Source organism: Amaranthus tricolor, chromosome 16 (genome assembly GCF_026212465.1).
Source record: "Amaranthus tricolor cultivar Red isolate AtriRed21 chromosome 16, ASM2621246v1, whole genome shotgun sequence".
NCBI classification, from domain to species: Eukaryota; Viridiplantae; Streptophyta; class Magnoliopsida; order Caryophyllales; family Amaranthaceae; genus Amaranthus; species Amaranthus tricolor.
Window position 1 is genome coordinate 5,903,435 of NC_080062.1, and position 16,622 is coordinate 5,920,056.

Genomic DNA, 16,622 nt, shown 5'->3' on the forward strand with positions numbered 1-16,622 from the left:
GTCAACTGTTTTAATAAATCGAATTTATTATGCAAATAGATAGATGCAATACATAAGAAATTTTTTTTTAATATAGTTAAGCTAAGGAATGGGTGAATAGTGAAAATCAAGCCTAAAATTCTATTTTAAAAAGTATAATTTGTTTTTCAACTGAAATAAAATTTGATTCTTCAAATTAAAAACGAGACTCTTAATCATTAATTAAAATACCTTAAATTGTCTAATTAAAAATTAATTAAAATACCTTAAAATAAGAGGAAATAAGTGCGTGAATTTAGTAAAGATATTATCTATGAGAAAATTCATTAACATTTGGAGCATTACTTATAAGCTTTGATATCCTTGATAAAGAGTAATACATCGTATAAATTTTTAGAAAAGAGGGTATGTATGGTAGCAAGTAACTACCCAAACTCACTCTTTCCTAATCTAAACTTAGCCAAAAAACAAGCTAAGCTAATTATTAAAGCTAAAAATTAAAAAGCACTCAAAATAATATGATGTACAATGATTTAATCCTTTCAAACCTTAATATTAATCAACTTTAAAAATATATTCAATGTCCTTTAATGGAGAAAAGTGCATCCTTCATATCTTGCATAGAGTAACATCCTTGTTGCTTTTTGAACCCAAAACACATTTTTGAATAATAATATCCCACATCTTGTTGATCTTCTTCCTCTTTATAAAAAAGGGGACTCTTTTCTCTAGGGGAACAGAACGAGAAACTCTTTCTATGAGATTTATTATATTTTTTTCGAGGTGGTGACAGAGAAAATGATGAGTTTGTCGATGAGGAAGACCATGATAACGGGCTAGAATTAGAATTAGAAAATGATAAAGATGATGTAGGGTTAACATGAGAACGAGAGTGTCTCCTTCGAATAATCGAGGAGAGAAAAGCTCGAAAAATCATATTTTTTGAGCTTTTTTTCTTTAAAAAGTTGTCTTTACACGCTCGCTGAGAGTAAGAGGGAGGGGGTGTAAGGGGAGGAAGTATAATAGAAGTATCATTTTTGTGAAAAATAGGGTGTTTAGGTGTACCTGGTTGAGATTCCCACATAAAAGGTATTGATGCACCATTTGCTCCATAATATACCCTAAAAGAAGTTTCCCCAACTTCAAAATTTTCCATATTTTCCTTGGATGACAATGTTCTTGCCCTAGGAAATGGCTTCTTATTTTCCTCGACCTCAACCTCGACCTCGACCTCCTTTCTAGAAGCTTTGCTCTCCATTGTTAATGTGTTTTCTAGGTCTCTCTAGATCTAAATCTTGTTGGGTATGAATGAAATAGTAGAATACTTGATAAATGAGTTTTTTAAAGGAAGGGTTTTAAATAGAAGAGAAATTAAGGTACCTACCTTTAAGGGTCTTACACATGGGACCGGTTTACAAAATAGAGTATTAATTTTCAGGGATTACAACATTGATTAATGGCTTAGAGTAACTAGGTACTGGCCCACATGCCCACATGTATATTTCATGTAATAATCCCCTCAGTTTTATTAGTTATCTAGTGAGATCCCTTTCCTTTATTTTATTATATATGGTTGAAACAATTGAATATTTTTTTAAAATGATAAATGTAATAAACAAAAAATATCATTAATTGGGCCGACCCATTATATATTTTTTAAAATATTATAAGTGGGGATTAAGAATAATGTAAGTAGATATTTAAAATATTAAAAGTAGGCATTAAGGATACAATAAGTAGGCATTAAGGATAATGCAAGTAGTTATTTAGAATACGGTAAGTATGCACTAATCTTTAATGGGCTAGGGTTGAGATACGTCTCTCAAAGAGACAGTCTCTTAAGAGACTGAAATAATTCTTTATGATTAGCTTTAATTTTTGACAAATGAATTTTTAATTAGCTTTTTGATTAATTATAAGTGTGTTTGTCAGTTAAATAGTACAAAAATTATCGTTAGTTATTAACTTTTGAAGAAGTTGAAAAACTAATTTTAAGCTTTTTTCGTTTGTTTAATATTTCTTTTTAGTTTTTTACACACTTTTTATTCAGTAAATAATTAAAGGCAACAAATAATTTTTACCAAAGAAGTTCAAATACACTTGGCTTAACAATTACCATAAAAGGCAATATGTAATACGTGTTGACACTACAATATGTTCCTGTAATAAAAGATCTTTCGAAATATTTGTTAGCCGCTTATAATAAAATATCTTTCTATATAAAGTTGATTTAATTGATTTACGAACTATTATAAAATTAAACCATCATTCATAAGTTATAAGAAAATATATTATGTGAACTAATATAAGAAAATATTATTATATTGTTGTTTGAATTATAGCGTGGGCTGAGAAAATATAAAGGTTTGAAAAAAGTCAAATTTTAGGGATATTTATATTTTATTGAGCGTTAACTACTGCTTTAATATTTTGTTTTCGAGTATATCTTAATAAAGAGTTTCTGAATTTGCAATGAAAGATTTTGGACCATTAAGCTAAGTTCTTAAGTATTGTAAACCCAATGTTCAGAGGATTATATTTGTCTCAATCCAAATATGCAGCTAAAGTTCTTGCTTGTGCAATTGTGCAAAGTATGCCATGTATAAAACCTAAAGCTTTACTGTCAAGGAACCAACTCAACTAAAAGCTTAAGTTGATAGTTGAGGCCCCAAGATATGTTATATACTCTAACACGCCCCCTCACACGAGACCCCATTGAGCTAGAAGTGTGGATGCGCATAGGCGCTGAATATTCCACTTTAAATTAGGGGTGGTTGAGATTTGAACCCGTGACCTCTCACGTTGGCTTCTGATACCATGTCAAGGAACCAACTCAACCAAAAGCTTAAGCTGATGGTTGCGGCCCCATGATATGTTATATATACTCTAACATTTACAATACCTTGCAATTACGAAGCCAGATATATCTTATGTTGTATAATAAATTTGTTTATTTATGCATAATTCAATGGCATCTTATATGCATGCACTCTATTGCATACTACGGTATATCAAGGGTACTATACAATTATACATGAGCGAAGCTACGTGGGGGCTGGGGGAGGCCTCACCTTTTGGCAAAAATACGATTCCTTTGTATTTTTGACTTTGGCCTCCCTTATTACTATGATATTTTATTTTAAGAGTGCAAAAATTACTATAACTCAATGCATGGTTAGAGTGACACATTTGTAATATAAGGTTAAGGGATCAAATTCTAATTTAAACTATTAATTTTTATGGACTACTATATTTATATTATAATATCACTAATCATAATATTTCATAATTTTACATTCATCCTATTTAGTGTTTTTTTTAATATTTTTGCTATCTTGATTTTAATATATAGTGGTTTTTTAGAGACTTACGAGGTAAATATATGAAGTCAAAAACACTTTATTTTTAAAAGGGATAAATATAGGGAAGTATTGTTACTTGGGACAACATACGATTAGGAACAGGGTATGTATACGGAAATTTTTTTTCTTTAAGTACTTGTTTTTAAGTGGAATTTTTTTGGTTTCTAGGTTGTATCTCGTTTTTCCTCCCTCCTTTGTTCTTTAATTTGTAAATAAAGGTTAAAATACCTTTTTAAAAAAAGTCTTCTACATTAGGACGTCACCTTGAGCGATTTGGGTCACGTTTCGTGGTGATTGGCGACGAACATTCTTGAATCGCAAAATGTGGCTACGTTACATGTTCCATGTAACTATGCAGGGAAGCATCAACTCTATCTGTTAAATATAATTTTTACTATAATTCAAGTCCATTTCAGTCTATATAATTTAAAATTTTTCATATTTTAACTACTTTTATCTAGTAAATATTTTGCTAGTATATTGAAAATTTGGCCCCCTTATCAAAAATCATGACTAATGGGATGCAGTTGTCTATATAATCATCGATCCATATCCGCTATTGTGTTTTTCTTGATGATAACTCCTTGTTAAGAAATTTGTCGGTTAAAAAAAGAATTTTTTTATGATCAAACTTTCGTTATCAAGAGAATGACATGATAAATATCATAAAAATTCACACTACAAATCATTCTCATTCTCACTATTTAGTATCGATTACCAAACGGGCCGAAAAAGCAATAAACTGCAATTTGATTATACTATGTTACACTCCCTTCTATATTTATCAAATGTCTCATTTGATTTTACATGTTGGTCGATATGCTATTTAAATCTTAAATATCTCTAATTATGTTTGGTTAAAGATTATATAAAGATGATATAAAATGAAATTTACATTGAAACAAATCAAATTAAATTTCACTTCAATATATTTAACTTATAGATTGAGACTAAAATATAAACTAAAAATGATTATAAATAGTGTTAAAAAATAAACTAGACATTTGATTAATAATATGAGAGCTTTTCTTCTAAATGATACAAAATAAGTTAGATAGCAAATATATACTTTTACGTTGTTAGTTAAATTTAATGATCTAGAGAATAAATGGCATCCAATTATTACAAATTATTTATATTTATTTCGTTTTCACAAAAAATTAAAAAATTACTATTTATTCAAAATGTGTTGCACACTTTATTAAGGAATAGAAGCACATAACTTCCAAGGATATATCTATTATCTACCTAGAATAATGACGTGGGGTGATGAAGACTATTGATGGGGAATACTCTTTTATGCAGTTAGTGAGAAATTTCGGTAGATGGTTGTTCATTTCTTGTTTTACAATAAATGACAAAACATATTATTTGTTGTCATTTCTTACTATTTACCAACAAATTAAAACTACCATGGTAGCCTAAGGATCCAAGCATAACAGGAAAAATTGTTCTATTAATGTCTACACTCTACAACGTACAATTTTATCCTGTTTTTCTTTTCTTGTTAATCTATCTACGTATATACATATCTATTTGAGATGGATAAAAGCTTAAGTCGATAGATGTAGTCTGAAAATGTGCTATATAGTCAAGTGAAAAGGCATATGACGAACAGTTGTCATGTTAACTTCTAACCCTATTTTAAGAAGTAAATGAGACTAAAAGTTTACGTTGATGGCTCTAAACCCTAGTTATGTTACATGTTGGAAAATACTACATGTCATCCCATATCGAAGAATTAGAGAGAGGTTGATTAACATATATACTTGATGGGCTACTCCTAATACCAATTGTTTTTAGGATGGAACATCATCGGATTTACGTGGAGTCAACTCTCCTCTTATACAGGTCTTATTGTATACAAGTCCGTTAACAAATTTGTCATTACATACTCTTATCAATATTTGATAAATACTTTTGTTTAACTTGATTGAAGATTGAATGAATTTAATTTTGTTTCTCAAAGTTTAAAACCTAAATTTGAGTACTAACTAATAATCTAGTTATGAATTCATTATGCATTCACCAATTAAGCATTATTTTGAAATGAAATTAAAATTTCAAAATGTATATGTTTACATGATGGGCATATAAGTATATCATTCAGTTTTAATTATCAGCTTAAACTTTTATCAATATAGAAAATTTGGACGGTTTAAAAAATTCAAATGGAAAATCCGACTTCGCCGCTGCGTTCGGAACGCGTCAATTACCTTGGGTAACAAATTTCATAATTTCTAACATCCAATTACTATTTTTAATTATTTTAAGCGTTTAACGAGTTTTTAACGTATCGGTACATAAAACAACAACGAAACACGATTACGTTTCCGGATCAACACAATTACCGAGACAGAACTGCTGCTGTCCGAATTTGTTTTTTATTATCATTATTATTTTATATATAAATTATTCAAATTATTAACCTTTAAATCCCATGACCAAAATAAATCTAACAAGTCCACATTCACAACTACTAAGATAAAACAAACAAGACCAATTTTCTATCATACAACCACTTGATATTTCCACACATATATTAGCACACAAAACCCCATCAACAAAGCATATAAGTCATCAAATAAAAGGAAAACATGTCCATCCACAAAATCCTTCAAGGAACTTAAAATTTTCATTGATTATGATAATTTAAATTAAATACTTAATTCTCTTAACAAATTAAATTTTTGTAGAGAATCATAAAACCAAATCACCCTTTTAAATCACCCTTTTTAAACCCGATAAATTACGGGGTGTTACAGACTACCCCTTTAAAAGAAGTTACGCCCTCGTAACTTGCATGGCAATGCAACGAGAAACGCAGGACACACATGTTATCATAACACAACACTTGCAAAAGGCAAGACTACCAACCAAAAAGGTTTATCATTACTCGCGCGAAATTCCTATCGCCCTCTACCCCCTTAAGAAGTTACGTCTCCGTAACGCCAATAATACCAATAAAAATATTAAAATCTCAATGTTGTATTACAAAGGGATTATTGACACGATCAATTGAAAGTCTAATTGCTAATAGAAAATGCCAAGTTCCTACACCAAAAGTACACAAAAATTATTACCAAACAAAAGTTTAGCATCTATAGGACTATAGTAGAGAAGGTGAAACATATCTCAAGAAAAGAGACGCCATCGATTGAAAGTCTCTTAGCTAACAGAAAACCTACGGATCCAAAAGTGCTAAAAAGCAACCTTATGTGTCTTTATTGCATTATCTTGTCGTGCCAAAAAATTTCACAACCAACTTCCTCAGCCAACTTCATCAATTCAAAGAGGAAAGAAAGGCCAGATAGCCCACTCCAAGGTAACAATGAATACGACATCAAAACCTTAATATTTAATACCTTAAGGATCAAGTAGACAACACAGAGCACGAAGTCACCCTTATGAGTCGCTCAAATGAATCGCTCTTCACCATAGACTTCTATCAAGTTTGCATTATCATGATCAGTGATCTTTCACATAAAGTGTTTTCTAGCATCAGAATTATGTCACTGTAAAACTTGGTTAAATGAAAATAACTTCCACTTGTTTTCCATATCTTGTACTAATGATATCCATAATTTGTATTTTCCCATATCTTGTACTATCATTTGTTGTGTTTTAGCTCACATCAAACCACTAAAAACTACCTAAAAGCTATGTTGAGCGAATTTATAGGCCAAGTTCACTAATATGATTACTAAAAAGATATAATTAAAGCTTAATGTCAATAAAATGAAAACAAAAATAAAAATGTAATAAAAAATACATAACCCATGCATGATGAATAGTGAATAGTGTTTTTACTATCCATCAATCATTGATGAATAGTATTTATGGCTTGTAAATGTTTTATAATTTAAGGATAAAGGATATATTGCATTTTTTTAATAAAACCTATTATTATTATTATTTGTTTTTAATTGTTATAATTTTTTAATTGTGATAAGTGACATCTAACAATTAGAAAAAACAGTAAATGATATATTTTAACGAGAAAATAATTAAATTGTCTAACTATCCTAAATTATGTCCATAAATTATTCCATTAATCCTCCCTTTGAATATTGTAACCTTGTATATATCAATAAAATTATCCAAATATTTACTATATAAGTGTAACAATTAATTTTCTTATCAAAACATGATTCTAATTATTTATTGGTAAATTTTAGTCCTTTTATGGCATAGAAAAATTGATTAAAACTATGGAAATAATCTAAGTATTTCAAGATTAGGTCGTAGCAAGCTTTAGTCTTTAGGTAGCTCACTTAAGAAGCGTAGGGATGATTACAATAGGATAACAAATTAATTTGTACTTTAATTCCTAACTAAAATACTACCAAGAGTGTTTCTTAAGATCATTTAATAGCAAATGAAGTGCCATTTTCAAGTCGTCACAGTTTAATTAATCGAGTGCTCCTCAAGGGAAAATATAAAATTTTCATAGGCCATCAAATTAATTTATCTATTTTATTTATTAATTTTTTTTTTTTGATTTTAGGGTTGGCGGAAGAAATCTAAGTTAGTAAGAATATAATAATAGTTGCTTCTGAAAAAATTGGTTCTTGCTCTAAATGAAACAAAATCGAATTCTCAATTTATCTATTTAATTATGTATATGAGAAAGATTTGAAAACTAAGGAGTGTGCAATATAAAATGACAAATTATAATAGTTTTTTTTTAATGTATTTAATAACTTCACTTCTTTATTTCAAAACCTAAAATTTTAGCCAATTACTTGATAAAAAATATATATAATTTGGTTTTCTACCACTTATTTAATTACACTAATACAAATTGTTACAATTAATATATACATTTTAAATATTATATTTTTTTTGGGGTAAGATAAAAGATATTCTAAAAAATAAGGAGATAGATGAAATTAATTCTTCCTATAGAAAAATAATCAAATTAAAGTTGCTTGATTAAGGATAGTTAATTAAAGATAATAGCTTCGTCGTCTACAATGAACGATGTATTTATGACTCCAAAGAGCCTAAGCTTTTTGGGAATCTCAGTCCAAACTAGGTAAGACAATGGAAAAAAAGTCATTTATAAGGCTAAAAAGAATAGAAACCAAAATTCTTTTGCTACAAAGTAGTCCCAAAGGCAATAAATCGTAATTTCAGTAAGAGAGGAGAAAAGGGACGATCAAATGAAGGGATAATAGAATGATGGTAAAGAGTGCATCTCGTGGGAAAGGCATCCCACACGACTTGCCAAAGAATATGGATAATTTAGGGGGCATTAGGTTTGCCAAATGAGGTCCCAACTAAATGATGGAGGGGAAAGATGTTTGGATTGATGGAGGAGGAAGTACAAGTGATGGGAGTTAAGAGGTTGCAAACCATCAAGTCAGAGCTTCACTTGAAATAGAGATTGTATTTGATTCACTAGGTCGTTTTGTCTGATGCCTAGTTCCTCTCAAAGACTTTTGGGGTAGAGATGTGCTTCTTTAGCAATTATTGTGAGTCAATCTTAAATTGGTTAAATAGTCAACTAAAATAAATTACTATTATAATTAAAATACTTCTTTTAAATTGTTTCATGTTTAGATGTTATTTTTGATATTAAAATTTACGCTTAAAATATATAAGCACTTTTTTTTTTAGTTTTGGATCTTTATATAAATCTGTCACATCATATGACGGTCTCATATAAAATTTGCTCATTAAACAATTAGAAGCGATTGCTTTTTTCTCAAATTCTTTTAAGTCTACGTACATAGTAACTCAATATAAGATGATTTTTAGCAATTACTTGTTTATTTTTAAAATTTAGAGAATAGCAAAATATGTCACCCTTCAAATTCATTGATTAGTAAAATGTCTTTTTCATAAATAAATAAACTAATTTAAACTTATTAAAATGTCAAGCCAATGGTTTTCCTAGTCACAACCTTTATATATTCTTCTTTAATAAGATACGAGTTTTCGTGTTCCTTTCTTCTCAAAATTCTGATTATATTATAATTTATAAACGAGATTTACAAATTCAACTAAATACATTTTTTACCCTTTATTATAATACTATTAGATTTTTAGCCTTTTTTTTTTACTATTTTCATTTTTCTATCTGGATTATTCATTAAATTTGCCCCATATGTAAGTATTATCGTAAACCTAACCCATTTACAAAATCTAGAAGAAGATGATGAGTTGAGCACCAATAGCAAAATTGCATACAATTTCACGAGGTATGGGGCATTAATAATGTACAACTACCATACCTATTCCCATGGAATACTGGACCTCACTTAGAAACTTAGGGCCTACCAAATTTAATCCAATTGATAGTCACTTTGCAACACGTGTAATTTAATTTTAGATATAACTCGTAGAAAAAGATGTTGTAACGTTTTCCCTATGGCTAGTTAGAAATTTGATTTTATCTTCTAATTCGAGGTAGGTTAGAGAATTTCTATAGGAAATTAAATAATACAAATAATTTTTTTAATAGGTGCTATAAATTGAATTTTTGTCAAAAAGATAAAAGAAAAATCATTTTACTATTAGATTGACCTATATTTCTCGCTGGAAAAATTTTATTGTCTTTAATATTTGGAGAAAGTAATTATAATTACTGTTCACCTACTTATCTTGTCATGTTTTATTTTTTTCTTACTTATATGATTCAAATAATGTTATTTGAAATCTTATTTAATTTTTTTATGCATGTCATTATAATATTAAATTTTAATTTAAAATAAAACATTAAATCATGTGTATAGTTGAAAATTTTTAAAACAAAAAAATGTAGCGCAAAAAATTCACAAATTATTATATAAAGCAGTTTGATTATGAGACAGGCCTTATATATATATATATATATATATATATATATATATATACTAAATAGCCTATTTAATATACATTATTCTATTTAATATACATTATGAAAATATCAATTTTTGATTTTGACGTTGTATCACTTAGAGACGATATCTTACTAAAGTAGCTATTAATATGGAGAAAGTGCTACTATGACAGTAATGCAAGAGCTTATTGAATTGAGCCATTCCGTAGCCCGAACTATGTTGATGTTAATTTGGGCTATTCGTAGCCCAAACTATATTCAAGTGGAAATAATTCATTTCGTACCCCAAACTACAATGAAATGGGCCGTAATATGGACCACTTGTATAGTCTTGCAAGACTTTGATCGGGGCTGCCTATATGAGAGTTTTCTAGTTTAACCTGCTCTTGTGAGAGACCATATTTTCGTAAAAGGACCTCAAAACAAGAAGCTTTTATGCTAATAATTGTATTGGTTAGGTCATTTAACCCATATATGGAGAGCATCTTACGGTGAGACTGTCTCACACAAGAATTTGCATTCACCAATTCTTAAATGAGACAGTTTTATGGTGAAATTATCTCTATTAGGCTAGTTTATGTACATTTAGTATATTAAAGTGATCACTTAATTTTCAAGTGATTTATTAGAAAAATGAGCTAATTATATAAGTTCATCTCACAGTGAGACCGTGTCATACAAAATTAGTTGTTATAGCTTCACAAATTTTGTATATGAAACCTAAACAATTCGTCTTGTATGAGACCATCTGATCATGAAATAAGCCCATATAATTAGTTTTTTTCTCAAATTGATTACTTTAAAATTACAAGTGATCAATTTATTCTACTAAATATATATAGGTCAGTCCAATAAAAATAGTCTCACTATAAAACCTCTCATATAAGAATTTTTAAAACCTAAATTAGTTGACCAGCTTATCAAATCTATCTAAAAATATTGGGTAGGCTATTTTTAACCCAATTCTAAACTAGTCCCGTGAAAAATAGTCAGTTAGTGCCCACAATCTGATCACGATTCACAGTCAAGATTACTTAAACATGTGGAAGATCAAACTTGACTCGACTTGTAATTGAGTCGACCTAAAATTAACAAAAAATTTAACCAGTCTAATCTTATACCTGCAATATGATCATAATTCATAACTAATAAAATAAAGTAATTTGAGTCATTTTGAACCCAAAAAAAGTCGTACTTAATTCAATTCCAACTAAACCCAAACCTAATATGAGTCAAATTAATGTTATTCTAAACCCGAATGGCTATACATGAAGTCAATCTAAACCCTAATGAGCTAACTCAATGTTAACTCGAACCTACAAATGACCTTGCTCAAAGTTTGCCCAAGTACAACGTAACTTGAAAAAAACCGGAATTGGATCCAAATCATGTTGGTCTTACTCAATGTTAATCCAATATGAATTTGAACTAATCTAAATTAATCTAAAACCTTAGATTTTATTAATCTAGTATAGACCCATACACGATCTAGCCCAACTTTCATTCAATTTGGGCAAAATCATGTTAATGTAATTCGAAATGCAAACCTAAAACCATAGAAGTTTAACCAATGCAACGACCCCCCAACAATTTTAACCAATAATACACTATAACAAATTTTATTTTTCGCGATATTAAATTTAGTGGCATTAAAAAAAATCATTGATTTATATTTTTAGTGTAATAATTGTTAGCTTTTATTTTAAGTTCCACTATAGAGTAATTTAGTGACACTTTATTTGGCCTTTAGTGACATATGTAATTGTTACTATAGTTTGTAGTGACATTTATGAGAAATGTCACTAGATCCTATGTCGCGAAAAGCTTTAGTATGATTTTTTATTATACTGCTAAAGAGTCTAATACATGTCACTAATCCATTATATATAAGAAATTTGAAATAGTGACATTTAAATTAAATATCGCTAAATATATCCCATTAAAAACAAATTATGTTATAGTGATATATATACTGGTGCCCAATAGAAAGGACTGATGGTAAAAGTTAAGGGAATTGTAATGAGCGTTTAGAGAAATGCTCAATTGCGATCTCATATCGGTGATTTAGTGAGATGTTGACTAATATGTAAATTTGATGGTTAATCCTTCTAATACTTTTTGGTAATGAACTTATCAAAATGATATCTATAGTCAACTCTCCTGCTATATGAATTTGTCCATATGAGCCCATAACGATTTCTTAGGGTGCGAGGGACCATTCATCTAAAAATTAAAGAACGTGAACTTTCTCAACTACCAGAAAGAAATAACAGAAGGACTAGCTAGCATGCACTCATTTCTTTCCAATGTCTAAACAAGAATTATTACCGATGTTGCCTCATAACTAACGATCCACATGACTTCATATATACCTTGATCATTTTCAACCACTACTATCATCATTTCATGCATCACTATGATTATTCTTTTAATTGTCACTTTTTTGATCCACCAAGAGTCTAATTCCTACCAAAAGATGACACATTTGGTGGAGCTTTAAAAAGAATTGACCGATTATCCATATAAACAAATGTGCAATTCTTTTTATGGGAGTTTATTTGCTAAAAACTTTACTGTTAAGTGTGTTTGGTGAGAACAATTTTAAAATGGGTGGCCTTCTAATAATTTTTTTCGAGTGCGCACAAGTAAGGCTAATGTGCGCTAGAAGGAATTATGTTGGCCGTTAAAGCCATTTTACAACCTCCATAAATATTTACCGACAATCTATTGAGGTCGATGTATTTCAAACGCCATGGTACAATGTTTTATTATGGTGCCTTTTTAATTTCGGCTATTCTTGTGAGAAACCGTTTCATGGCGAGACAACCTCAAAACAAAAAGTTCGAAAGCAATAACATTTAATAGTAGGCTATTTAATTTAAGTATGGAACATGTCTCACAGTGAGACCATCTCATACAAGAATTTGTGTTTTAATTATTAACATTCTCATCCGCCATTTAAATAAAAATAATGCATATACTCCAATTTAAAACACATTTTCGTCATTTTTTCATACATATGTTCAATTGAAAGCTCCGATGAATAATGAATTCTTGACTCAAATTGTTCAAATTATGATATCGCATTTAATAGACATTGGTTTTCTACAATGATTGTGTCTAAGGTGGAGTGTTTTTAATGGAAAATTGCGGATAATTTAAATGTTGAAGGGGTTAATTTGTTCGACTATATCAAGATTTATGATGGCATATTGGCATGGTTTAGACTTTGTCAAACATTCAACATGTACATACGGCATGTAAAGAGGACTTTGGTTTCATTAGGTGTCTTGGTTAGTAATGACAGTGATGCTTTTTTAACTAGTTAGGATGGATTGAAGGTTGCTAAAGGGTTTCTAGTGGATATATATATATATATATATATATATATATATATATATATATATATATATATATATATATATATATATATATATATATATATATATATATATATATATATATATATATATATATATATATATATATATATATATATATATATATATATATATATATATATATATATATATATATATATATATATATATATATATATATATATAGGGGATGGGGCGGGTATCTTGAGGCGGGGCGGGTATCACCTAAAACCCATCTCCATCCCATCCCCGCGGTGGGTATGAATTTTATACCCGTATCCACCCCATGACCCATCAAACCGGGACCCATCCCCTCCCCGATGGGGCGGGTCTCCTATTAGACCCGCCCCGCTAGACCCGCCCCGCCTGCATCCCTATATATAAGGCAAGAAGAAGAATTCACTTTATGAGTTTGAATAAGTGAAATCGAAAATTTAAACTAAATTTAAATTTATTCTAGTTAAAATCGATTATAATTTGTAATAACAATTTGTGAATTTTAAGTTAAAAGTAAATTTGACGATATATCTATAAATTTGGACCATATTAAAGCACTTCTAAAAAATCAATTTACAAAAAGGGAGGCATGCATGTATGAATATTATCTTCATTGTAAAAATAAAGGAGTTGCAGTAAAGAAAAAGGTGAAGTTGCAAAGTTAATTAAAAAAAGGGCAGTGGAATAAAAACTTTGAATGATAAACAAGAGAAAGTGAAATAGGCAGCAAGGTTAGGTCCATAAATCACGCATGTTTTTAGGGTTCTTTCGATTTTTAGAGGGCCCCCATTTACTGTGCTTTGCCCCTCTTTTAATTATAACTCGATAAAGATTATTTACCTTTCCTAAAATCAAACAATTTTCGAGATAAAATATTATTTATGATTTTTAATTACTAATTAATTTTTTAATTTTTTATGAGTCCAGGGTATAGGCCCTTTTGCCGCCCTATAGGATCAATTATGTCGGTTTTCATAAATTTGCAACAATTATATATTCACTTTATTGCATAAAAATTAAAAAATAATGAGAATATTTGAATAATGTAGATAATATTAAAGAGAGTTAAAATGTGTGAATTAGTATATAAAAAAAAGTGGTGTGAATATTTTCATAAAAAAAATTATAGTAAAGTAAGATTAAAAAGAAAAGTGTGATAATTTCTATATAAAAAGTATTAAAATATAAATGAAAGAAATTGCCTTTGCTAAAAGAATCGTATTTCTTGTCTTCATTTGGAAATGTTTCAAAGATTTGGTCAAAAATATTTTATAAGCTAGGCTAAATTGTTTATACATTTAATTTGCTAGTTGAATTATTGATAGATATTGCTCTTAAAAATTTTTTTGACTTTAAGTAGGGCTGATTTGAAGATATGTAGGTCAAAATGTCTCATTGATGAGAGCTTAATAAAATTTAGGATTAAAATTTTAATATAAATTAGAAAAAATTGTTAGAAATGTCCAACGAATTAACAGGTTAATTCAACTCCTTAGCTTATACTTCCTCTTCCATTGAATTTGTATTATTTTTCATTTTAGTCTGTCCCACTTAATTTGCATTATTTCTATTTTTGGATAATGGCCCACCACCTTCTTTAATCTCATCCATATATTTTAACATTTTTTTAATTTCATCCACACAATTCATACTTTCTCTTCATGTATTACTACTTTTTTAAAAATACCTATCTTTCTCTTTGATGAAAATCAAAGAGGATGGAAGGAGTATACATAATACTTGGATCTATCAAACGATTATGCCGGCATGGTCTAATTAATAAGAGGAAAATTCAAAATACTTGTATAAGATAAACTGAATCGGAAGATAATTTTTATGTAGTCTGAAAGGAGTTTTATCCATGAAATTTTTCGAATTATTATATAAAAGCAAATTAATATACTTCGATAACTTTAAAAATATATGTCTTGTTAGTTAAAAAGTGTATTTTCTAAATTAGATTAATCAAGAGTTCAAATCTTAGCCCCTCTATTTTTTTATTGAACAATAACCTTCACCTTCCTAACTTACAATTTAACATTCGCCACAACAAGGCATTTAAATCTAAATATGTGATAAAACAACTCAACAATCATTTTTATAACTTATATGTTATTCAAATCACTATTAAAAAAATCTTTTAATCAAATCACCTGAATTATAATCTAGACCAACCCGACCCCAAACCTATTCTCCAACATCCAAATACACACAAAAAAAAAAAAAATGAATTGCTCTTTTGATCCGCAATTAGGCAAACACTCTAGTGTCTAGAGTCCAGACTCTAAACTCTTAAAGAGTACTCGCTTTATCCCTCTCATTTTTTTCATTTTAATTGTTCCACTGATTTTATATAATTTTTAAGGTGCTCATCCACAGAGTAACCTCTCTCTTCATTTTAATCACTTATTTTTATCCATCACTTACTTTTTGTTGTATTTTTAATTCCATTTCTCTTTCTACTAAATCTTATATCCATGTGGAAAAAACCACATCTGTTGCGCAACATGTGCTGCGGTTTTACAAAGAAGCAACATAAAATTATTTGAAAAAAAAAAATAAGTATATGCTGCGGTTTTCCGTTGCTCGCAGCAAATAAGTGAATTTTCATATGTATATGCTGCGGTTTTCTGTTGCCCGCAGCAAATAAGCAAGCAAATACTTCGGTTCTAATTTACCCGCAGCATAAAGTATTATTAAAATAACCCACCTTTTAACGTTCATATACCCTTAAACCCACATGAAGAATTTTCATAAAACACTCGAAAAACGGCTGTGTACTATTTCATCTTCTTCATTCTTTCACGCTGCTACTGTTTCATCTTCATTCTACATTCTTTTTGTTCATCTTCTTCTTCTTGAAACCCACGACATTTTCTTGTTCACTGCTACTTCTTGTTCATGAACCCACGACTGTAAACTATTCATTAACTCGAAATTTAAGCCTTTGGTCTTGTTCATCTTCAAAACCCACGAACTTAAGGTATTTTTTCTATTTTTAATTTGTTAAACCTTTAAGTTTTACAATATATTCATGAAAACACTCGAAAATTAGGGCAACTCTTTTTATACTAATTT

At 29.1% G+C, this 16,622-nt stretch overlaps 1 protein-coding gene across 1 annotated transcript; it reads right to left on the reverse strand.

Annotated features, from left to right (window-relative positions):
- Positions 1-231: 231 nt before the first annotated feature.
- On the reverse strand, positions 232-1,350 carry LOC130803142 (uncharacterized). Its single transcript, XM_057667325.1, has one exon. The coding sequence runs from the start codon at positions 1,235-1,237 to the stop codon at positions 557-559; it is 681 nt and encodes a 226-aa protein (XP_057523308.1). The 5' UTR covers positions 1,238-1,350; the 3' UTR covers positions 232-556.
- Between the last annotated feature and the right edge of the window lie 15,272 nt (positions 1,351-16,622).